Below are 25747 nucleotides of genomic sequence, written 5' to 3'. Positions count from 1 at the left end.
GGAACTTCTTTCATCTCCTTTTCCATGGCCCTGATTTTGATAATGGAATTCCCTTTTCGCATTGTTTTTATTTAATCAATTTGGATAGAATGTCGGAGATGTAAAATATACACTGTAGGTCTACTCTTAAAATAGTTAGCCCGATCGCCGCCCTTTCATATTCAGTTTTGAACTTTCCTTTCCTATTCTCTCTCGCTCCTCCCCTCTCCCCCTCTCTTTTCCTTCTACGCAATCCCTCTCCTCTGTCTATTCCCCCCTGCTTCAGCCATAACTGTGTCACTCAAGGTCAAGTCTAACTTGCTTTTAATATTTCGTGACAGTACAATGAGAAGGCCATTCAACAAAGCCATCACTCGACCAAAAATAATCAAGGACGTATCCTCCAGAAAATAAATACTAAGCAAGCGGTGTTATACGGATTGGGGGCCTTGGGGCACTGCCCCCTAAATAAAATCATGACCAAGAAAGAAAAAGAGAAAATGAAAGAAAATTGAAAAGAGAAGGGGGAATTATGAACATAATATTCAGAATATCATGTCAAAATTACAAGATTGGATTTTGTCATTAGAAATGTCGATTTTTTTGCTCGCTCGCTTCGCTCACTCGCAATTTTCTGTAAATTTTACCTGATACGCCATACCATACCCTTTCATTTTGTTGCTCATTTTTTTCATTATCATCATCACCGTCATCGGCACCACCACCATTACCACTACCACTATTATCTCCACCACTATCAATGTTGGAAAGATATCACGATAACCACCTCTTAGGATCATAAGCATGATTAAGGTAAATTGTGATACTTATTGTTGCCGTATACAATACTCGAGGTGCCTACATCACTCTGGTCCAATTAATTTAATAGGAATATTTATTCTACATTTAATTGCCTCACTCGGCGGTAATCTACTAATAGTAACTTATCAACCAAATTCCATACGATTTATCCATTAATTTAATTGAAGTGAAACTTTTTGAAAGGACAAGGTTGATTAAAAACAGATGATGACCTGTGCTCAGTAGATCGAATCGATCTCCAACGTGACGAAACAACCGATCCGTAACACCAATATTAAAGGGAGCTAGATCAGAGAGCGATAACAGACTGATGGAATCGCTGTATATATATCAGTTAATTTCAAGTTTGCATACAAATGTGACTGTTATTGATTCCCGCCTTGAAATCTTATTGTGCCAATAATTCATGATACCTGCGAGCTTATTTCAGAGATAATTCTTTTGTTTGATGTTAAAAGTGTTCGGAGGATGCCCATACGCCATTGCAAGAATTTTCAGATCTTTAAAGAATCGAATTAATGATTTCTAAAGAGTAGATCGACTATATAATCCAGCATTTTGAAATGAGTGTTTTCATCCTGTGAGTGGATTGGCCAAAAAGCAAAAAAGAAAGCATGTAAAATCAACTAGATGTAGACTGGATGAACATTCATGTTAATGACTCCTTAAAAAAATGAAGATGGAAATTTATTTTCTTCTGACCAGAACGTTTTTGGTCTTTGTGCAGTTTCTTACGGGAGGTAAGTACGCATTGAAATTTAGTTTATCTGTCTTTGTAGTATATTTCACTTTAGATGGTTTCTTATCAACGGAATTTCACCCTGACGACGAGTTTATTTCAATATTGGTAAAAAATAGAAAAATATTGTTGAAGTTTTGATGAAAGCCGTCAAAAACAACAAAGTTATGATTTTTTTACATTTTAATTTTGTGACGTAACAGAAAAGCAACTCCTTCATAATTGTAATTTTTCTAACATATATTTTGGGGTGGATATATCTTCAGACACATCATTTCATACCACTTTCAATATGAAAATTATTTCTATATGTTCCATTAAGAAATTAAAATGTATGGAATTCATTTTATGGGCCTACATTATATAACCGAGGAGTTGCTTGCACATGACGTCACAAATTAAAAGACTGAAAATTCACAACTCCCTCGTTCTTTGATGGATTTTCACCAAACATTCCCAATTTTTTTCTTCTAATTTTCCACTTTTATTAAAACTAACTTATTGTCAGGTGTCAAACTTGTATTCTTTGAAAACAGTGTGAGAGAATCAGGGCACTGGGAACTAGTTTTTTGACAGGGGGTGCTGATGTGAATTTGACAAACCAAAAAGGGTTTTATTACAAAACGATGGTCATTTTTTTTTATCGGTCCAGAGAAATTTTACAAGCAAAAAAAGGGGGGGGGTTCATTATAAATAATATATAATTCATTTTTGGTTACATTTTGTTACTACCAGAATTCCAGGGGTGCTGCCTTTGGAGAATAACACACGCAGCACCCCAAGGAAAATATTGGGGGTGCTTCAGCTCCCCCGCTTCCCAGGGCAATGGAGTAAATCTCCATTAGCCCACTTGTTTTACATAAATCGATTACGTTAAAAGGTTGGGAGATTGCGCTATCTTTAAAGTGAGGGAGGGATGCTGGGGGTGGGAGAGAAAGAAGTAAAGAGGGGGTAGTGAAAGAGAGAGAGAACAACTTCACTGCGCAATTCATGAATGCTTATTTTATCTTAAATGATAAGAAATTAGGCAAAATGTTAATTTTATTTTGGCAGTGCACTCCGATCTTGGCTGTTTAAACGAGCATTCGACTTGCAGTGACGGTCTTGGGCTCAACTATACCCTACCTATGTTTGAGGTCTGCCGTGAGCGCCCCGATGGTAACGGGGAGATGGTGGCTACAATCCCCAAGCTAATAACTCCGCTTAATCATGAGCATGATGGTGATCAAGGATCATGCCCTAACTCTGGGGGAGCGGGGATGGCAGGTCTCCGGCGGTGCAGATTTCCGGGTACGATTTTTTTTATAAAGAAAAAAGATAGAAATTAGGACATTTCTAACTCATAATCCAGGCTGAAAAATTATATGATTTAATAAGATATGATATACACTTAGATAGACAAAACAATCAGACAATCAAAAGTTCATCAGAATCATGAAAGAAATGACCTTGAATTTTTGTTGAAGACCTTTTTTTTCTGTCAAATTTTCCTCGGGGAAAAATGTACCCCCCTTTTGGAAAATCCTTGATCCGCCCCTATTCACCATACGTCGTATCAAAATACCCGATGCATATATTCAGACAATTTTCAATAAGGGGATAGGTTATGAATGAGATGAACTATGTGACTTATGGTGAAACGTCAGGCAGGACTTGCCGTGTGAAGATCGTTCGGAATTGCCCGTGCGAATGTCACTTTTTTTTGGGGGGGGGGGTCATTAATTTTTTAACGTTTGATCTACCATATTTTACATGCTTCTGCGTGAACAGATTGCCTTAGTAACCCGTGTCAAAACGGCTGGTGTGAAGAGACTATGATAGGATTCAAGTGCCACTGCTCCGAAGGGTACACCGGGGAAAGTTGTGGTAAGTACCAGTGAAAACAGAATGAGGCCTACGGGGAATAATATGATCTAAGACTTCACAGGACGTCATCACCACTCGCATGATCACATCATTATCATCATCATCATCACATCATCATCATCATTTTCATCATCCACATCATCATCATCATCAACAACTTCACCATAATCACATCATCATCATCATTTTCATCATTATCCCTACCATCATCAACATCATCATTATCATCATCAACATCATCATCATGCACCATCATTATCATTGTTATCATCATCACCATCAGCATCAACATCACCATTATTATCACAACCATCTCCACACTCTAAAAAATATTGGATAAAAGTAAGTGGGGGTATGACCATGGGGGTAATTATGTGTCCAACCAACATTGGGCATTTTGATTTATCCAGTTTGATGAAAATTTTACCCATTCTAAAGCTGTACCTGCTGCTTAACCTTACTGGACAATTTGCTTGACTGCATTGGGTAAAATACTGCCCCTAATTGGTTCGACACATAATTACCCTCATGGTGGTAAAAACTTTACCCAATATTTTTTTAAAGTGCACCACCATCGTCACCATTATAATCATCAACGTTACCATAATCACCAGCATCGTCATCATCATCCTCATCACAATCGTCATCATCAACATCATCAAAGTCACCGCCATCATCATCTATCTAGAGACCGCCGTACATTCAAGCCTTTGCAAACCACGGGAGGTCTTTACTTTTGATACATTCCGTAATGGATTTTATACGGCATAATTATATTACTGTCGACTTAAAATTTAGACTAGTATTGTATTTATCATATTTTGTTCATTTCAGATACTTTCAAACCTTCTTACTGTTAAATTATATAATTTATCTTTTAAACGTTGTACTTTTGTTGAATGTAGAATAAAACGAAATCAAACTAAGAATCACATTCGTCAGCATCATAACCATCGTCATTATCATTATCATCACTACCATCTTTTTCATCATCCTTCCCTTAATCATAATAAACACTCAGAGCTTGGCTCCGTAACACGAAAGTTTGCAATTAATCGCTAAATATCATTGACAAATCAAGATCATCGTTGCATGCGCGCTCTGTTTAAGATACTGACCGGGAACCAATCAGTGCGGTTCATTCATATTTGCATATTCATCGGAAACCTTTGTGTTCCGGAACCCAGATTACTGTTGTCAGGACTAAACAAACTGTGTGCTTTCAATTTTAATATCCCTAACGGAGATCATAAATTACAAGAAATATCATAGAATAAAAAATATTGAGAATTTTACAGAAAAAATATGCATTTGAACAGAAAATGAAACTTTTACTTTTCATTCGATTTTCTTTTCACTTTATTCTAGAAAATAGTCTACCAACACAGAAATCTACAACTGAAGAAGGTATTTCAACTTATTCTCTTTCCTTTATTCTGTCAATGCAATTTAACAAACATGATCACTGTTTTCTTTGTTGATAAATCTTCTATAAATATTTTCTTTTCTTGCCAAAGTGGCTTTTGCTGTGACATCTATTGTATATTATGTAGTCAATTTTACTATGTTGTGAAGAAGAATATTGAAAAAAAAAAACATGTGGAAGGGGTAAAGAAGAAAGAAAACAAATCATTAGAGAGTTTTCGCACCGCGCCGCAGAACCGATTCGAGAACACATTAAACCTATTGAAAATTCCAATCAATTGACAATGAACAGCTGGGAGGTCTTTGTCGAAAATTGGTGAACCGAAAAAGCAGTTTCGTCCTTGCATGCATTTTCGGAGGTGACGAAAAATGCCGTTTCTCCAACGTCCAGTGGCGAGCGCACAGAAGCGTTGTTAGCGTACCAGACGCTAACATTAGGGCCAGTCACACCTTTCACGGGCGACCACCGCTAGACGCACTGTTTTAATAAATAATAATAATAATAACGTTTTGTTTACCCAGGGTAGCCACTTCAGTTAGGAAACTGCTCTACCAGCAGGCCCTGCATAACATTATATGTTATTATTACCCTTCTCCAATCCAAATTCTGAGCGCCTAGTAAGAAGGCAGAAGGTTCCATTTTTATAAGTCTTTGGTATGACTCGACCGAGGATCGATCCCACGACCTCCCATTCATGAGGCGGACGCTCTACCACTGAGTCACCATGTCCGTTTTCACTATAACAAAGCACTAAAAGTATAGGCCTACCGGTATCGATAAACTCACAGAAGCTTGTCGAATTCCTAATAATTTAATCAATCGGGGTAAAATCGCGAACAATGTTGTTTTTCCTGCGTTAGTTTTTATCCTTTCTATAGCCGATGAATGTTCCAGAAACCCCTGTGCAAATGGCGCCCTCTGCAGTCTGGAAGGAGGCACGTACAAGTGTGACTGCCCCAAAGGCTGGACAGGACACGACTGTGATATCGGTGAGTGTTTTATGACTAAATTTATCGAATAGAAGGGTTGTAATTTCGCCTGTCTTTGAAATTTAACAGAATAAAATGTGTTGAAAGAAGGATGAGTAAAGATTGTCAAAAACTAAAGAGAAGGATGAGAATAATAAAAACAAAACTGTTTCCATCATATTGTAAGGTAATTTGTTCTCTTCTTGCATTCACACAATTACCCTTTTTACCTGCAATAATTCCTTTAGGGATGTTCCATATTCAAGTTTGTACATACCATGATCTGCGCATATTCCACGCTATTTTGACAACATGACAAAGGATGGGATGGATCGCTGATTAATTAGCTTTAGGTATCAGTTGATTTTTTCCTTGATCTGCATTCTAATGGCATATAAGATGAGTAAGGCTATTTTATGAAGCTAATTAGCTGAAAATAATCAATGGAACCATCTTTTTTAAATACCTTTACAATTTCATTGCTGCAAAGTATGACGAATATGACCTCGAGTTTGAATAAACTGTAGAGCAGTTTGAGATATTTCCTCACATAGATACAAACAGGGGCGGATCCAGGATTTTGAAATAGGGGGGGCGCCAGCGGCGAGGGAGCGAAGCGACCGAGCGGGGGGAGGGTGTGGGAGGGGGATACCCCCTCTTACGGCAAGGACTTTTTCAAAAAATCATGTCCAATAGTCGTATTTTGAGAGCATCTCTAGAAGAAAAATGCACACTTAAATCACTGTAACTTCATGAATAAAAGACACATACTGACTCATTTAGGAGCTGGTTTCCAGTCACACACCGTATAAGCGGTCATTCAAAACATACATTTGGCAAAGGCTCTTCACTTGCTTGCATCGTGTGATTGAAACGTCAAATTTAAATGATACGAAACTGAGACTTGTAATCGATAAGTTCCGAATAATCCATTCTGTTTATTGTCATTTGTGTATTTACATTGTGTGTTTCAAACGAGAATTGTTTAGTCGTATGGCAACATGCATAAAATTTGGTTCTTTTTTCCCAAAAATGCACAGTAAATTGTTACAAACTACAGAAAAAAAACGACATCATCTTCTGGTAATCAACCTTTTCCCAGAGGTCGTCCCCCCCCCCTATATTTTTAAAACAATTTTTTTTCGATTTTGCTGGCAATTTTTTTTAAAGATATATTGTAATCAGCAAACCTATAGATTATCAAACATTAAAAATGGGGTAAGGGGGGGGGGGGGGGGGTTAATGTCAAAATTTCTACTTTTTAACAATACACAATGTGTCCTCGGGACGTTTTTCCCCAGCACGAAAGTATTTTTTTCTCCCCCCAACCCCCACCCCCCCCCGTCAAATCTTCGCTCCTTACGCTGACATATAGCTGCCTATACACAGCAAACGCGGAGTGGGGTCGACTGGTGATTGAGAATATACAATTTTGCTCCTTGATCAGTGGCGTACCGTGGGTCACGGCATTGGGGGGGCACCAGTAAAAATTTCGGGTCACTTAGGGAGCGCGCGAAGCGCGCTCAGTTGTCAAGTAAACTGACCTAATAGAGATATTTTAAGGACATGCAGTGCCATCAAACGGATATGTATCTCACTGATTAAATAATGCGAGCGCGAAGCGCGAGCTGAAAATTTTTGATATTGAGGGCTAAAAATTGACATTATAAGCAAATTGTTTTGTAATCATGATACTTTACTGTCTCGCTAAACAAACAATGCGAGCGCGAAGCGCGAGGTAAAATTTTTGTATATACTGACCCTAAACAAGGAAATTTTAAGGATTATATTTTAGAATCCATTAAGAGTATAAATATCTCACCATAGTCATCTAATGCTATTGCCATCCTTTGCTGATTTTGTTAGAATTACATCTAAACACAGTCATGAAGCACCTTTTGTAGTCATGTAATCATGATTATCATACGCATCTTACTAATCAAATACTGCAAGCGCAAAAGCGCGAGCTGAAAATTTAGGAAATATAGACCTGAAGAGGGGCATTGTAAGGGTTGTTTGTAGAAATACTCTAAGACCCTACATATTTGACTAACCAAATGATGCGAGCGCGAAGCGCGAGCTGAAATTTTTGTATATATTGACCACAAACATGGATATTTTAAGGACTATAGTTACGAATCCATTAAGTCAGAGTATACATATCTCACCATAGTCATCTAATGCGAATCCATTAAGTCAGAGTATACATATCTCACCATAGTCATCTAATGCGAGTGCCAAGCGCTTGCTGATTTTGTTAGAATTACATCTTAACACATGGATCACTTTTTGAAGTCATTGTAATCATGATTATTATACGCATCTCACTAATGAAATACTGCGAGCGCGAAGCGCGAGCTGAAAATATAGGAAATTCAGAAATAAAGAGGGGCATTCCAAGGCTTGTTTGTAGGAATTCACTAAGACCTCACGTATTTCACTAACCAAATGATGCGAGCGCGAAGCGCGAGCCAAATTTTTTTATATTCATTTTATATTCATTTTAAGGACTGATTTTAGGAGTTCATGAAGAGCAGAAATCTCACCAATCCACTATTGCGAACATTAGCACGGACAGGAAATGTTTTATATTAAGACCTTAAAATAACTTTCAGTAGTCATGAAAAAGAAGAATATATCCCTACTTATAACAATGCTCTAATTACGAGGAAATATAGTATAATGTTGTATGTTGATTTGAAAACGGGAGGCTTTAGTACAGCAGGTATCTCGTTAAAAAGTCTATGCGAGCGCCAGGAACAATGAAGACACAATTGAGCAAATAATGTTTCATGAAGTTGTGAAAAAAATGCTTCTTATGTTATATAACATAATATAATATAACGCTATGATCAACAACAATTTCTTCTTTCCCCCACTACGTTTCTCTTCCCTTTTCCCTCGTTTTCTTCTTTTCCCCGTTTTTTTTTTTTGGCCAGCCGATTGGGGGGGGGGGGGCATGTGCCCCCCATGCCCCCCCCCGTAGTTACGCCACTGTCCTTGATAATTCGTTGGAATGATTGCTTCGGCGAAACTTAGTTGGGGCGCCTTGGATAATATGCCTCTGAATCTACCAGAAAGTGTAAAAGTTAGTTTACATTAAATACAAATATGTCTGACCTATACATTTCAGTGAAAACGTACATGACCAAGGCAGAATGATAATGCTGCGCACGTGGCGCCCGATATAGGGCTTCATCTTTGAGTGAAGAATAATCTCGGGGATAGACATCATTCGCATCGTTGACACTTTCTCTCGCGATCTGTTACTTACAATTTACATGTATTTGCCATAAAGACGGACAAACGCATGTTACAAAAAACACAAAATTTCGGGAAAAAATGATATCCAATCCAACATCTTCACACTGGTCACTGCACTGCATATCCCGATTACAAGTGGTGCAACTTTCCAACCAATCGACTTGCGCGCCCTGGAATTCCGGAATTTACATATTGCAATACAGTATGACAGAGGTGCATTTGTGCGAACACAAAGGCCATGAGCGTAAGTTAAAATATAGTTTTGACTAGATCTAGCCCTTGAAATTGACTACATTGTACCAATCCAGTAAGTATATTCATCAAAAAAAAAAAAAAAAATCCGGCGAAAATAGGGGGGGGGGGGCGCGCGCCCGGGGCGCCCCCCTCTGGATCCGCCACTGACAAAGGCGATTTCGGTGTTTAAAAAAGCAAACAGATGTATCGATCCCTTTCTCTACAACTTTGCATTTTTTTTTTAAATGACATGGGTTTTGAAAAAAGTGCAACATTTCTTGTACTTCACAAATTTGTAACAGAAATTTTAAAATTTTGAAAAAGGTTTTGTGATCTGTTCGCACAGGATTGAGGGTGCTGCTAGCCTTAAAAGGAAAATTGAATAGCAATATGAGCTATTATCCATTAATTATTGAGTATATACACAGCAAAAAATGTGGTGTTAACCGGTGTACATAGAGGACCACACCACTTATTTTACACCGGTGTTAAATTGGTGGTGTTAGTTTTACACCTATAGGTGTTATTACACCTTTGGTTGTTACATTTACACTCTTTGGTATTATGCTCAATCTCTAGGGTGTAATTTTAACACCTCAGGGTGTGATCCTATATTAACACCAATTGGTGTCAGTTTTAATACCACAGTTTTTACTATAGTTTTATATTGTACTATGAAATTTGATGAAAGTTACATGGATTTTGAGTAAGTAATAAATGTTTAAACTCACCGTAGTTATCCCATGATGTCTAAAAAAAAGAAATCTTTTGAATGCGCATTTCTCGAGAACTTCAAATTGGATGAACTTCAAAGCTCAATATTTGAAATACATAGGTGCAAATTTCGGATATTTGAAATACTTTGTGCTAAATTTGGCAAAAATGGCATGGATTTCATTTTAACCGTGGAACGTCCTTGAGCAGCGCCCCATTTCCGCTGCGCCTCGGAATAATTTTCTAGATGGATGTAGTCTGCTGTGCAAAGCTTTCACTCTAGCTAAGGGTTTGAATTGCAGCATAGTGTGCACTGAAGGCCATCTCGCTCAAGAATTGAAACAAGAAGTTTTGAATGTGCTAGTCTTGCATGGAAACACACTTGTTGTTCAAAGTTTCAATCAGGGTCTGTGCCTGCAGAGTAAGATAGAAGGGAAAAGGAGGTGCAAAAGAAATGAGATAGCAAAAATAAACAAGGAGGAGGTTCATTTTATTAAATGAAGCGATTGTCCCTAAAGAACACTTGGACATTTTTTTATAAGTTGATAAGCTTGTATTTTTTTGTCTATTTCTTATTCTTCTAATCTATTTTTTATTGTATTGTATTTTATTTACTTTTTTTATTTCGTATTTATTCATTTTTTTATATTTTATTATTTATTTTTATATTTTATTTATTTATTTTTTATTATTATTGTTATCATTATTTGACGGGGGGAGGGGGCATTTTGCTTGTCAGATTTCTAGTAGCCGAACGTCCCCACGGGGCAAATGCCAGTTCGTAGTTCCTTTCTGCGCATGATCAGAAGAAGGTCATTTGTACTAAAGTGACATGGTGCTTTAAAATCTAATGAGATAAGCACCGACTTTGATGTCCTGATTATTCATATATTCTTTTGAATTGTCGTTTTCATTTACATCCACAAAAAACAACAATGCTTCCACGAACGACTGGTATTTCACAGTTTGCAAAGTACATTGTGCAACATGATATGCATTTAAAGTAGGAATGCAACAAATGCCTTCATTAAGTGTTCATTTGTGTGCTATTCTAGTCACCTGGGGAGCGTTTCATCAATATTTGCATCCGACAAGTTGTCAGCTCTGACATCTTTTCTTGATTCTGATTGGCTGAGAGGCACTGTTCCTATGGTAACTGTCGGATAAAATGGGAATTGTCGGATAAAACGTCCGACAAGTCCTTTCATGAAACGCTCCCCAGGTCTATTCAATTTCTTCATCCTTCTATAATAATAATAATACCAACATGCTTATATAGCGCATATCACTGCCAAATGCGTCCCTATGCGCTGTTGAAGGAGACAGAAAAGGCAAAGAAAAGATGAGGAATTTGCTGGAAATTGTGGCACTAACTCATTTAAAAGTCTTTTTGAATAAATATGTCTTCAAAGTGGATTTAAACTTGGGTGGAGAAGAGTTCTTTACATGTGATGGGGTGGTATTCCAAAGTGAAGGGGCAGCATGGGCAAAGGATCGTTCTCCATAAAACTTGGTGTGAACACTAGGACATTTTAAAAGATCTTTCTGAGCTGATCGAAGATTACGAGAGGGCACATACTTAACTAAACAATCAATAAGATATTTTGGAGCCATTGCATGGAGGCATTGATAAGTTACAAGCAGTACTTTAAACATTACACGTGACTGGACTGGGAGCCAATGTAGTAATTTTAAGACAGGTGTGATGTGGGAATGTTTTTTAGTACGGGTGACTAGTCGTGCTGCAGAGTTTTGAATTACTTGTAATCTGTTAATTTGGGAATCGGGCATCCTATAGAGTAAACTGTTGCAGTAATCTAAATGACATATTACAAGAGCTTGGACAAGCTGCTTCGTAGTCTTTGCATCTAAGAATTGACGAACCCTACCAAGTTTACATAGAGCAAAAGATGCTGATTACATTTTGCAGAAACAAACTTGTTCATGACCATATTTTCATCAAATATCACACCTAGGTTTCTGGCTGTTGACGTGGGCATAATTGATGATTTATCAAACTGAACAACTGGAAGTTTCATACTTCTGCGAAAACGAGGAGAGATTTAAAATCTCCGTTTTTTTATCATTCAATTTCAGACCATTCGCTGTAGACCACTGTTTGATCTCCTTTACCCATTTTTCTACTTGGGAGATTGCATCATCAATGTTACATGGATTAAAAGAAACATATACTTGCATGTCATCAGCATAACACATCCCAGATAATCCATTAGACGCTATCACATCATATAGAGATGAGAACATGGTAAATAACAGCGGACCTACCACTGAACCTTGGGGTACGCCTATATAAGGCTCGTTAACTGAAGACTCTAACCCGTTAATTACTACTCTCTGTTTTCTTTGAGTCAAATATGATTCAAACCACTTATGAGCAAGACCCGTAATGCCAAACCTCACTTTCAACCTCTGCAATAATACATCATGTTTAATTGTATCGAATGCTGAAGAAAAATCGAGCAGTACAAGAATGGTTTAATTTCCCTTATCTAAGGAAGAGTGGATGTCGTTTGATACTTTCAACAGAGCTGTTTCACAACTATGAAATGGGCGATATGCAGACTGAATTGGAGAGTGCAGATCATTATCTGATAGATAATTCTGAATCTGTAGCACTGCAGCTCTTTCAATAGTTTTACCTAGAAATGCAAAGTTTGCAACAGGTCGATAATTCTTCAGCTCCTCTTGGTCTAATTTAGGGCTCTTTAGAAGAGGGAGCACTGTAGCATTTTTAAGACTTTCTGGAAATAGCCCTTCACTAAATGATTGGTTAATAATTCTTGTTACAAAAGGAACAAGTTCAGGAGTACACTTCTTCACAAGAGATGTAGGTATTGGGTCTAATTTACAATATGCTGAAGTTGACTTTTTGATAATAGTCTCAACTTCATTGAAATTCATTTCCTTAAATCTAGAGAAACCACAATTGCTACAAGAGTGTTCAGGAGTTGCAGCCTGTTCAACATACACATCAGACAAACTATCAGAAATTTGTTTTACTTTAGTTACAAAGAAATTTTGAAAACGTTCTGGCAATGAAATACAATCAGGATTAGATTTAGGAAGAGTTAGATCAGGCTTAGACCTAAACAGTTTCTCAAACTTCTGAAACAGTTCGCTTGGATTGCAGTTCTCAAATTGTCTCTGATGATATTCTTTCTTTCTTGTAGTAAGCAATTTTATAATCACATGAAGCCTTCATGAAGATTTGATGATGGATCTCTAATCTGGTTGAACGCCATTTCCGTTCTAGCTGTCTGAGTTCCTGCTTCTTTTTATGAATATCTTCATTGAACCATGGTGCATGGGTACGAGGGAGGACTGAGCGAGTGAGCAAAGGTGCATGTTCGTCAAGCAACTCATGAAGCACGATGTCATAGAGCTGTACCTGCTGTTCCAGATCCTCGATGGAAGATGTCAACAGTTTTGAATGACGAATGCTCTTGCGAAACTCATCAAGATTCAAGTTGTGAATTTTCCTGAATTTAACTTCAGTTCTCCGTTGCTTGGGCTTTTCAATCATCAGAGAACAAAGAATTGCTGAGTGATCAGAGGGCAGATAGCTAGTCACATCCAGCTCAGAGATGAAATTCGTAGTTTCACGTGACAGCAGAAGATCCAGCGTATGTCCACTCCTGTGCGTTGGGAGAGTGACATGTTGTTTCAAATTGACTGAACTAATGATTTCAAGAAACCGGGCTGCATCTTTGTTAAAAGGATTGTCAACATGAAAGTTAAAATCCCCTGCCAACATTAACTGGTTAGGATAAACAGCTATCCGCTCAAGAAATGAAGAGAACTCATCAAAGAAGATCTGAGATGTTAAACAACCTGTTCCAGTTCTTTGAGGTCGATAGACCACTACTAGGCGAAGAGAGGACCCTCCCTTTACTCCAATAAGAAGATCAATATATTCAAACGATGTATACTGTTTCATGTCGTAACTATGGACTTTAAAAGTTTTCTCGATGCAAACTCCTACTCCACCACCTGACCGACCTTTGCGTGGAGTATGATGGAAGTCATAGTTCTGAACTTGACAACCCAAAATATCAGTTATAGTTCTATCATCTTTAAAATTTCCTGATAGCCGTGTCTCCGTTAGTGCAAGGATGTTGATGTGGTTACTGATGACAAATTCACATATTGAAGAAGATTTAGAGTTTACAGACCTTGCATTCCAAAGTGCAAAACGACAGGTAGAAGAATTATCAAAGTGGCGATGTAATGATCTGGAGAAGGGGAATGATGTTCTGAAGAATAGAAGGCCTGATTACGGGTAACACGCTTCTTTCCACCTTTTCTTCCCATCTTTGTTGGACGTCTCTTTGATATGCCCAGTTTATTAATGATGGCCCATGTTGTAGTATCAAGGCGGCGGTGTAAACAGGGAATGGCGAGGAGTGTATTCCTATCATATTTAATTCTTTTCGTTGATACATTCTGTATAGCTGCAGCATGAAGAGAGCCATCGCAGGATGTACTTTCATTGGTCTGTTGTGAAGGTCCTGGGTTGGTTTGAACATCACCACACTGCACAATGTTGAATGTAGAATCAGAGTTACTGTAATAGAGAACCCTTTTCCCAATGAACTTCACTTTGACAATGGAGTGATCAAAATGCTTCTCGAGGCACACAAAAGACTGAAGATTTAATAGGCTTTCTTCTCTGTCTGCCTGGGTGGAGCAGAAAGGGATAACCAAGGCAACAACGAACAAGACATGAATGGATGACATTGTCCTTAAAGTAAGATAGCTGTGAACAATGAACATGATGAAGCTATTGTGAAAAGTATTGCAATGTCCAAGCAATGGAGTCTACTCAGTTTCAGAATCCAATCAAACTGAGATCAAGGTTTCCAAAAATATACCAAGAATGAAGCAATTTTACAATTTTAAATCAGTCCAGCGGAATCAGTAACAATTCCAAAGAAGTCCAGTAGTATATAAAATAAGAATAAATCACAATTTCCAGCAAAATAGGTGAAAGTTGAAGAGAGGCTGCCAAGCAGCTGTTAGGCGCTTGGCGTATAAGATATAAGTCCTATGTAAGGCAAATTTACGTAATATCTTGCTTTGAAATCTGCCTATCATGATGAAAGAAATGAAAGGTCATTTGACCAAAATTGTCCATGAAGTAACTACGAACTGGTCTATAGTTGAGGTTGATCGGATCAATTACAAAGGACCACGATCAGTACAATATCACAACCTCTACACTCGTAAAACAAATTGGAGAATGCCTTTCGTGATGTAACATCAGTCTTTAAAAATATATATTAACTGTTTCAACAAGTCGATAAATTCCTTTTTTCAGATATGGATGAATGCACAAGTCAACCATGTAAACACGACGGGGTATGTGTGGACGGTGTAAACACATTTACTTGCTTGTGTGAAGTTGGATGGACTGGAAGGAGATGTGGACAGAGTAAGTATTTTTTTTTGCAATATAAGTTGGTTAACTTTTAAGTAAATTTTGATTTCATTTCCATCATAATATGCATAAAATACAAATACAAGTCAAGTGGTATTAGAAATCAAGTGGATTGGTCATTAGAATTATACAAGAGTGTGATGTAATGATAGCAAAAGCTTGTACCAAATAATATCAAATTTGTATGGAACTGAGGGATACCATGAGGAAGCGCTACATGTATACAGGGGCCGCGGAACTATTTTCAAAGTGGGGGGGGGGCTGACCATGCAACAAAATCACAATCAAATTGTAATTTTTCACGTTTTTATACACGGTTTTGAAAAAAGGCAAGGCACGAGCGATGTTCTGTCTCGCCTACTTGAGGAAATAAATTGAAATATCGCGATTTGCGACGGCACGCAACAGAATTGTATCAAAAGTTCATAAAATAACTGGGATGGAATTATATTTTGTCACAAGATAGTCTTGCAGGTTAACTTTAAAGGGGAAGTTCACCCTGAAGAAAAGTTTGTTGTAAAAATAGCAGAAAAAATAATAAAAAACATTGGTGAAGGTTTGAGGAAAATCCGTCAATGATTAAGAAAGTTATTAGAATTCAAAGTTTTGAATTTGTGACGTCATATGCGAGCAGCATTCCTACAAAGCGAATGGTAAAAAATCTATGAAATGTCATTTTCTTAGAAAATTGAAAAAAAATTTTACTGTGCCTTATGTATATCAATAGACAAATCATTTCACACCCGATCACAAATAGAAAACAAAATAAAGTTATCAGGAACCATACAAAATTTGAAATTCATTGATTTTTTACCATTCCCTATGTAGGAATGCTGCTCGTACATGACGTCACAAATCCAAAACTTTGAATTCTGATAACTTTCTTAATCTTTAACGGATTTTCCTCAAACCTTCACCAATATTTTTTATTATTTTTTCTGCTATTTTTACAACAAACTTCTTCAGGGTGAACTTCCCCTTTAACGTCGACCTCAAAATGACCCTGACCTTACTATGTGACCTCCGACTGCATCAAACATGCAGGTCCCCTTAGTACATCTACAAGCCAAGTTTGGGTAAAACGTAACGGTTGCAGAGTTACGTGTCATTAGAAAGTCTTGCACATAAACTGTAACGTTGACCTGAACGTAAACTTTAACGATGACCAAAAAATGACCTTTGACGTTACCCTGTGACTGCATTATAACATGCAAGTCCCCTATTAAGTACATCTAGAATCCAAGTTTGGTTGAAAAGTGACTTATTGTTGCAAATTAATGATACAAAGAAGCATTTCCTGGTGTACATAATCCTAAATGAAAAATTTATGTGCCCCTTTCCACATTTGGTGCAAGATTACTTCCCCCAAATGTCAGTGGTTCAATTTGGGTTGCAAACTTCTTAGTGTGTGTGGTAGAAGCGTACTTTGCTGTAGTACATTGATAGAAGGTGACACTCATGTACTCGATTTTATTTTAGATATTGATGAGTGTTTGGATGAACCGTGTTTAAATGGAGGTCATTGCCAGGATGGTATCAACAGCTATACGTGTATATGCACTAAGGGATGGGAAGGAGTCAATTGTACTATCGGTAGGCAAACATTTCCATTTAATTATCTATGGGGCGCCAAGTGTGATCCCATGTGTTCTAGCTGTTACAAAATCATCGGATTTTGTAACAAAAACACCCTGTAATTCTTATTTAGTAACAAAATCATGTCGATTGTTTTTTTTTTACAAAATAAGAATTTCAGGTTGTTGTTGTTGGGGGGATGTATAAAATCATTTATTTTGTAACAGAGCGTATGGGTTCACACTTTGCGTCATATAATTATTCTGGTTGGTGACCATGTTAATTTTAATCGTATGCCCTGCTAAGTACACACAAAAAAGGTAATCCTGATTTCGAGTGTTATATGTTCAAAGATTATTACATTCTGAATTTACCAGAAAATGAAATAGCAACTCCTCATCTTTTATTGCTGATTTATTCATACCATTTACACCACTTATATACGCATCTTGTTAATGATTAACCCCCCTCAAAAAAAAATAATAATAATAAATAAATGAAATGAAAATAATAATAATATTAATCAATAAAACAAATAAATGAAATAAACGGAAAAAATAAAGAAATATAAATGAATTTTAAAAAGTCCAGTATTCAAAGCCACGTTACATAAAATGCATTATGATAACAAGTATGCAGTAACAGTTTAAAGCTACTTAGATCCTTCAAGCCGATTTAGGTGATAGCAAATTTATTGAAGAACTTGTTCGTCTAAACGGGATCAAGGTCTAAACCTAACAAGAAATTGCACGCTTCGCACTCATAGGACCTTCGAATTTAAGAACTAATTGTAATTGTTGAAAATAAAAATAATCTTAAATCCATGTCACAGATATTGATGACTGTGCCGAAGAGCCGTGTCAAAATGGCGCCGAATGCCATGATGGTTTAAACAGTTATACATGCGAATGTACTGATGGCTGGGAAGGATTAAATTGCGATATCAGTAAGTAATTATATATTAATTGTAAGGACATTCAGGAGGCTTCTAAATTGAAGTCCTGCTGATGAATTCCTACAAACAGTCCTTAAAATGTCCGTTTTCAGGTATACTATAAGTTCATCAGGTATTAAGATTTTCGACTCGCGCTCACATTCATTCTTGAGTAAGATACGAATCTTGTTATATGAAAAAATACTTACAATGTCCGCTTTTCAAGGTCTGAACATAAATAAATAGCAGCTCCACGCTTTGTGCTCGCGCACAAGGCCTTAAAACTTGACAAATTACTGTGTAATAGTTGGAAAAATATAAATGAAATGAAATTAATGATATCGTATTTATGAATCTTTGAATCCATGTTACAGATATTGATGATTGTGCCGAAGAACCGTGTCAAAATGGTGCCGAATGCCATGATGGTTTAAACAGTTATACGTGTGAATGTACTTATGGATGGGAAGGTTTAACTTGCTATATCAGTAACTAATTCTAATTAAGCAATTTTCATAATGTAAATCAATATTTCCGGCTCCTGCTTTGCGCCCACATTCATTATTGAGTGAGATACGTTTCATGTTATTGATTTTTAAAAAGTACTTACAATGTCCAGTTTTCCAGGTCCAAACAGCTCTATGCTTCATGCTCGCTGACGGGGCCTCTAAAATTTGAGAATGTATTTTGTAATAGTTGAACAAATGATAAATAATAAATGAAATGAACATAATTATCTTAAGGCCTATCAATCTTTGAATCATTGTCACAGATATTGATGACTGCGCCGAAGAACCGTGTCAAAATGGGGCTGAATGCCATGATGGTTTAAACAGTTATACTTGTGAATGTATTGATGGTTGGGAAGGACTTACTTGCGATATCAGTAAGTAATTTTAACTTAGCACTTTTCAGGTATATAAGTTCATCAGGTAAATCAAGATTTTCGGCTCTCACTTCGTGCCACATTCATTCTTGAGTGAGATACGCATCCTTTTATTATTACAGAAGTTCCCCAAATGCACGTAAGGCGACTACAGAGTCTGCAAAACTGGGCAGCAGGTATTATTCACAAAGTTGACAGTAGACATGATGTTATTCCATTAATAAAGGCATTACACTGGCTACCAGTTAAACAATGAATATTATTTAAGAATCTTTTGTATGTATATAAATCATTTCATGATCATTTACCAATGTATATCAAGGGGGCACTTCAGGTTCATAATCCTAAACGAGAAGGTTTGCGGTCAGGTGGAGATCATCTTCGACTAACCTATCAGACAACCCGGAGCAAGGCTGGTGAACGTAGTTTTACTGTTGCTGCGGCAAAAGAATGGAACAAGCTTCCCATGACATTAATTTCTGAAACTTCTCTTCTTAGATTTAAGAAACAGTTGAAAACGTACTTGTATCCAGGATAGATGTAGCTTTTTAAGTGTTGTAAATTGATCCACAGTGTAAACGCTATGATATAGTGTACTATGTATAGTGTTCCTAAATGCCTTAGTATTATTATTATAAAATAGTACTAACAATGTCCAGTTTTCCAGGTCTAAACATAAAAAAATTACAGCCCTACGCTTCATGCTCGCTGACGGGGACTCTAAAATTTGACAATGTATTTTGTAATAGTTGAACAAACGATAAATAATAAATGAAATGAACATAATTATCTTTAGGCCTATAAATCTTTGAATCCTTGTCACAGATATTGATGACTGCGCCGAAGAACCGTGTCAAAATGGGGCCGAATGCCATGATGGTTTAAACAGTTATACTTGCGAATGTACTAATGGTTGGGAAGGACTAACCTGCAATGTCAGTAAGTAATTCTAAAATCGATTTATTGTTTGCTTTATTGTACGAAAATTCTAAAGACTGACAAAATCGAAAGTTGAATAATTGTCCAATTGGCTAAAAAAATACAGTAAATGAAAAGAAATTGGGAAATAATGGGTAAAAATTGAAAAGTTTTTTGAATTCGCAATTTGATTAGACATGTAATTTGTCGACGGTGAATGTTCTTGTATTTTCATCCGCTATGAGGGCTTACTATGACTAGTGTATTTCATGCAGATCTGGATAATACGTGAGTAATGTATCGTTTTCCAGAATTCCTCAAAACATTCCTTGAAATTTACATTGTCTATGTCAGTAAAATGTCTCGCGCTAATATCAATTCTTTCTAATACCGTTTTTTATCACAAAAAGCACGTTGAACATTCCGTTTTCTTATCTAAATAATGAAATATCTATTAAAAATTCCTGATCGTGTATTATGCTCGTTTTTACAAAAGTAAGATGCGTATTCCGGTTATAAATCCTTAAAACCATTATTTAAGATGCTCAATTTCAGCATGTAGTAAACGGAAAATTTCAGCCCGCTCGCATACGCCTAAATTTGTTCTTAAGATATTTATACTTTTTAGAACTATAAAAAATGCGTTAGATGTTCCGTCCTAAATTATAAAACATGAAATATACAATATCATCAGATTGCAAGATGGGTTTTTCGGTAATGAATTCCTACCAACAGGCCATAAATGTTTCTTTTCTGTTTATAACATGTAGTAAATCAAGAATTTCAGCTCGCATCCTGTTCATGATTACAAAATTTCCTTAAAACCTTTCAGGTCTGTATATCAAATATTTGCAGTTCACTCATAGGACATTTTAATCTAAAGATTAAGTTGTTCAAAAGATAACAATTACATGAATATTGGAATTTTCGAATCCATATTACAGATATTAATGACTGTGCCGAAGAGCCGTGTCAAAATGGCGCCGAATGCAATGATGGTTTAAACGGTTATACGTGTGAATGCACTGATGGATGGGAAGGAATAAACTGCGATGTCAGTAAGTAATTCTGAAATCAGTTATCGTTTCCTTCTTGTATGGACATTATTGAGACTGTTCGATCAGCTAAAACAAAACCCATTCGAAACTTAAAGAAAGTTGGAAATTGCATGAAAATGGAGAAGATTGTTTTTTTTTCATAAACCGTGTCATTATGGCGTCAAATGGAATTATGGTTTAAACAGTAACGCGAATGTACAGATGGACAGGAATAATTTAACAATGATGTCGGTAAGTAATGTAGAAATATTTCACTATACAGTGCGTATTCGTAAAGTTTACACTTTGAAGTATTATGCCTGTAAAAATGATCTATTTGTATTGTCCTAAAAATTTTTCCATATTGTTGGTAAAGGTTTTTTAAGCGAATGGCGAAATGATAATCGACATTTTTTTTCGCTTGAGGGAGCAACACTTCCGTTTAGAAAGTTCATGAAAAATGACTTGCGCAAGACTTGGTTATATGGATATACGAGTTGAGTTAGTCATGAAGAGCTGCGCAAATCGATTTCTGATCTCAATCTGTAAGATTCTCTAAAAAATTAAAATTTCATCTGATGAATGAAACAAAAGCCTTAATGTGTGCGACAAAATTATCCCCGTAATTTTTTTCAATATGGGGGACTTTTTAAAGTGTAAACATTTGATTGATATGCACTGTAAATTGAATGGTCATTCAACGATTTCAATCGTCAAATATCATTGTAACATATATCGTATATAGTGGTAGATCGTCCCATCATCGTTGATGCATTCCATAATTTAGTTATACCTGCTTGTTTTTAGCATATATTCATTCATTCATTGCAAAACTAAAAGCTGATAAGAACTGTTCACAATAAAAGGTAAGTTTCGTTCCATCTTTGCAGACATAGACGATTGTGAAAGCGACCCCTGTCAACACGACGCTGTGTGTCTGGATGGCTTGAATAGATACACCTGTCAGTGCATAGGAGGATGGCAAGGAAACAACTGTGAAAACGGTATGGAGTCTTAGTTTAGTTTAAACACAAGAAAAAATGAGACAATCAAGCATTGACAAAATCCGGAAATTTACGAAGCAATTATCTCAATTATACGTATTGTATATTTTTGTGGAGCGTTGTGGCCCAGTGGATTAGTATTCGGAGGGTCGTGGGTTCTAATCCCAGCCATGGCGTGATTTCTTTCGGCAAGAAACCCAGATGAGGTAAATAATGAGTACCTGGCAGGAATATATTCCTTGAAATGCCACCAAGCTGCGGGCTAAGGCCTGGGTAACACTCTCCAATTAAGCGCATAGGGACTCATTTGGCAGTGATATGAGCTATATAAGCGTGTAGGTATTGTTATTATTATTACTTTATATAATTCATATTCATAGATATTGATGAATGTAGCAGTAATCCGTGCAGTAATCAGGGTGTCTGCATCAACGACATTAACCGTTACACCTGTCAGTGTACCGATGGATGGACTGGTTCGAACTGTGAAACAGGTATTAACCATTACAGGTGGGTGTTTCATAAATCTGTTCGTAAGTAACGAGCAAAGATGCAAACGACTGGTGATCCGTTTTCAGGAACTCGATCAGCATGAAAATCTGATGTAAAACATTAACGACAAGGGAGGGTTACCAGTCGCTCTTGACTTGCAAACAAGTTTATGAAACGTCCAACAGGACTGGGGGCTCTGATGCCCCTTCTTTTTTTCTCTCTATATTCCCGAAGTGCACAAAGATAATATGCTGCAAATATTGTATGATTTGTTCAAGCCTCGCCCACTTTTTGTGACCAAAGTCACAACATATTACGACACAGCGTGACTTTTAACGAGACAATATCATAAGGAAAATGACTTTTTTCTGGCTTTGCATACAAAATCAATGAAAGGAAAACATCATAAATGGGTGACATTCTTAGTCTTAACTCGTCTGCTTTATTAGATAAGGAGCAATTCTAATTTTTGAATGATATATATATATATATATATATATCATGATTTACATAGAAAAAGCAAAAAAGAACAGGGGAAAAACCTAAAAAGGCATAAGAAATCCTAACAACAAATACGTTTGAAAGCAAAGGTTTCAAAAAATTTTCCTCGTGAAAACCTATAAATAGTATCACAATACAATTGAAACCTTTTCGGGAAATACGGGTCAATATAATGTATGTGACCTGGACCCCAGAACCAACAATAAGTCGACCAAAATGAATATTGAGATTTTGATCAAGCATGAGAAATTTATTTCCTAAGCTTTAAAATGATATAAAACATGTTAAAATTGACCAACAATAACCATTACAAGTACTTGATTGAATGCAGAGGAAGTTCAGCAATAGCTTAAAGAAATAAGGAGAAAACAAGGTGTAACAAATTTGGGCTTCACTGAAGCACGAGATGCGCATGCTGTGTAAATCTCAATGAAACTTCCAAGCAATCTGAAAATGTAGTGTCCAAGAAACTCTTGTATTTTTTCTTTTATTCAACTTAACGACTTCAAATTTTATAGTATGAAGAAGAAGAATTGCTCTTTTAGCTATTTTTTTAAATGTTTGATTTGGGAGACTTAATTACTATTTTGATTCTTTACAGAAAACCTTAAAGGGGAAGTTAACCCTGACAAAAAGTTTATTGTAAAAATAGCAGAAAATATAATAAAAAATATTGCCGAAGGTTTGAGAAAAATTCATCAAATAATTAAAAAGTTATTAGAATTTCAATTATTTGATTTGTGACGTCATATGCGAGCAGCATTCCTACATATCGAATGGTAAAAAATCAATGAAATGTCATTTTCTCAGAAAATTGAAAATGGTTTTCACTGTAACTTTTGTATATCAATAGACAAATCATTTCACACCAGATCATGAAGAGAAAACAAAATTAAGTCATCAGGAACCATACAAAATTTGAAATTCATACATTTTATATTACATAACACATGGGGCAGCTGCTCGTTTATGACGTCACAAATCCAAAATTTTGAACTCTAATAACTTTCTTACTCTTTAACGGATTTTCCTCAAACCTTCACCAATATTTTTTATTATTTTTTCTGCTATTTTTACAACAAAGTTTTCTTCAGGGTGAACTTTCCCTTTAACTGGTGACTTATTGATAGTTTTGGAGTGGTAGGTCACATATTCAATCAACATTAATTTATATTTGTTTTATTTCAAAGACATTGACGAATGTTCCAGTCATCCATGTAACAATGATGGGGAATGCCGTAATGAACTGAACAGGTACAGCTGCGAATGTACAGAGGGGTGGTCTGGTACCCATTGCGAAATAAGTAAGTATAAGTAATAAAAGTAGTGTAGTAGTAGAAGAAGATGTAGAAGTAGTAGAAGTAGAGGAAGTATATAATAGTTATAGTAGGAAAAGTAGCAATAGTAGAAGTAGCAGTAGTAATAATTGTAATAGTAATAAGAGTAGTAGTAGTAGTATAGTACTGGTAGTAGAAGTAGTAGAATTAGTAGCAGTAGTATTAGAAGTAGTAGTAGTAGTAGTAGTAGCAGAAGCAGCAGTATCAGAAGAAGGAAGCAAAATGCGTTTCTTTTTTTGGACAGGGTGATGGCCGCTGAACTGTTTTATAAGGTGGGGAGTCACTGTGCAAAAAAAATGAAAAAAATAACAATCTGATTGTAATTTTGACGTTTCTGTACACAGTTTTGGAAAAAGTGGGGCTTAAGCCAGCCCCGGCTCCACTTCCCCTGCAGGGACATGACCGCCAAGCCCCTTTCCCCTATCAGCCTCCCTTCCCTGATTCCATTGCCGCTGTCAGTGAAATAATAATTATACCTGAAGTTAGCATCACGAACGCGTCTTTGTTTCTTTCAGGGAGTGCGTGTGCGCTTGAACCGTGCAGTAATGGAGGCACCTGTGTGGAAGAAGCAAACGGTTACACGTGTTCATGCGGTACAGACTTCACGGGGACCAACTGTGAAACAGGTAGATTGACATCCCGACTATGATGATAATGATACTGATGATAGTGATGTCTTATTGAGCGCACACATCGTGCAGAGACGCTCATGTCGCTAGCGCAGCGACAGTCCCCTTGGATATAGTTATATAAATGCATATAACAACTACAAATATAAATGTAAATTAAAAAAAATATCAAATCTCAAGGTACTAAAGTACAGTTTTGCATCATCCACTGAAATTCCTAGCTACACCCTGGTGGGGCCTGGTGCCCTCCTGCTTGCTGCTCCTTTCACTGACAATTCATAATAACAATGATGATCACAATAGGCATGATGATGATGACGATGATACAATTTAAAATCCTAATAACGATAATATAATAACAATGCCAACATCACTACAACTAATTATTAAAATTTGTAACAGTAAATATAGTTATGAACAATAATATTGATTAAATGTTATCAGTTTATGAGTAATCTATTTATTTTTAAGTTAAATAGTATTTTTATATCATGTTTAGATAGAAAAAGATGTAAACTCGACCCTTTCCCTCAATAAATTTCCTAAAGCATTTTCAGACCTCTGTCCGACGGGTTGGTTCTACCATGGACAAAAGTGTTATTCCCTGGAAGGAAGCTCTTCTTATGGCACGAATCACGATACTGCAAGAACTACCTGTAGTAACATGCGTGTCGATCTACAAGGCGATGCCGGAGAGAGACAGGCATCGTTGCTATTGGTTGAAAGTCAAGAAGAAACTGACGCCATTTCCAACAGGTTCCTGGGTGGATACTTTAGACGGCTATGGCTGAATTGTAGTAACAGGTCCGGAACGTGGGTCTGTGAAAAGGATGCTTCGGGGACTACTTCCTCTTACACGAGTAAGTTGAAAAGGGTTATCTAAACCTGTATTATCATGATCAGGATTAATAGCAACAATCATGACTGCGTTGAACCAAGGATTTCGAAGTTGTACATGTTGTAC

The 25747-nt window shown here is 36.6% G+C and overlaps 1 protein-coding gene across 1 annotated transcript in view; it reads left to right on the top strand.

Annotated features, from left to right (window-relative positions):
* Nucleotides 1-1112: 1112 nt before the first annotated feature.
* Nucleotides 1113-25747, top strand: part of LOC121429520 (serine-rich adhesin for platelets-like) — a 51340-nt gene continuing 26705 nt past the window's right edge. Inside the window, exons 1-17 of the mRNA XM_041626579.1 lie at nucleotides 1113-1541; nucleotides 2594-2830; nucleotides 3311-3406; nucleotides 4775-4813; nucleotides 5711-5821; nucleotides 15351-15464; nucleotides 16950-17063; nucleotides 17878-17991; nucleotides 18354-18467; nucleotides 18752-18865; nucleotides 19691-19804; nucleotides 20728-20841; nucleotides 21711-21824; nucleotides 22205-22318; nucleotides 24008-24121; nucleotides 24670-24780; nucleotides 25332-25643. Coding sequence (XP_041482513.1) covers nucleotides 1475-1541; nucleotides 2594-2830; nucleotides 3311-3406; nucleotides 4775-4813; nucleotides 5711-5821; nucleotides 15351-15464; nucleotides 16950-17063; nucleotides 17878-17991; nucleotides 18354-18467; nucleotides 18752-18865; nucleotides 19691-19804; nucleotides 20728-20841; nucleotides 21711-21824; nucleotides 22205-22318; nucleotides 24008-24121; nucleotides 24670-24780; nucleotides 25332-25643 — 2113 coding nt within the window. The 5' untranslated portion in view covers nucleotides 1113-1474. The remainder of the gene's footprint in view (nucleotides 1542-2593; nucleotides 2831-3310; nucleotides 3407-4774; nucleotides 4814-5710; nucleotides 5822-15350; nucleotides 15465-16949; nucleotides 17064-17877; nucleotides 17992-18353; nucleotides 18468-18751; nucleotides 18866-19690; nucleotides 19805-20727; nucleotides 20842-21710; nucleotides 21825-22204; nucleotides 22319-24007; nucleotides 24122-24669; nucleotides 24781-25331; nucleotides 25644-25747) is intronic.

The sequence above is a fragment of the Lytechinus variegatus genome, chromosome 16 (genome assembly GCF_018143015.1).
Source record: "Lytechinus variegatus isolate NC3 chromosome 16, Lvar_3.0, whole genome shotgun sequence".
NCBI classification, from domain to species: Eukaryota; Metazoa; Echinodermata; class Echinoidea; order Temnopleuroida; family Toxopneustidae; genus Lytechinus; species Lytechinus variegatus.
Note: the sequence above shows the minus strand (reverse complement) of the source record. Positions and strands in the feature narration are given on the sequence as shown.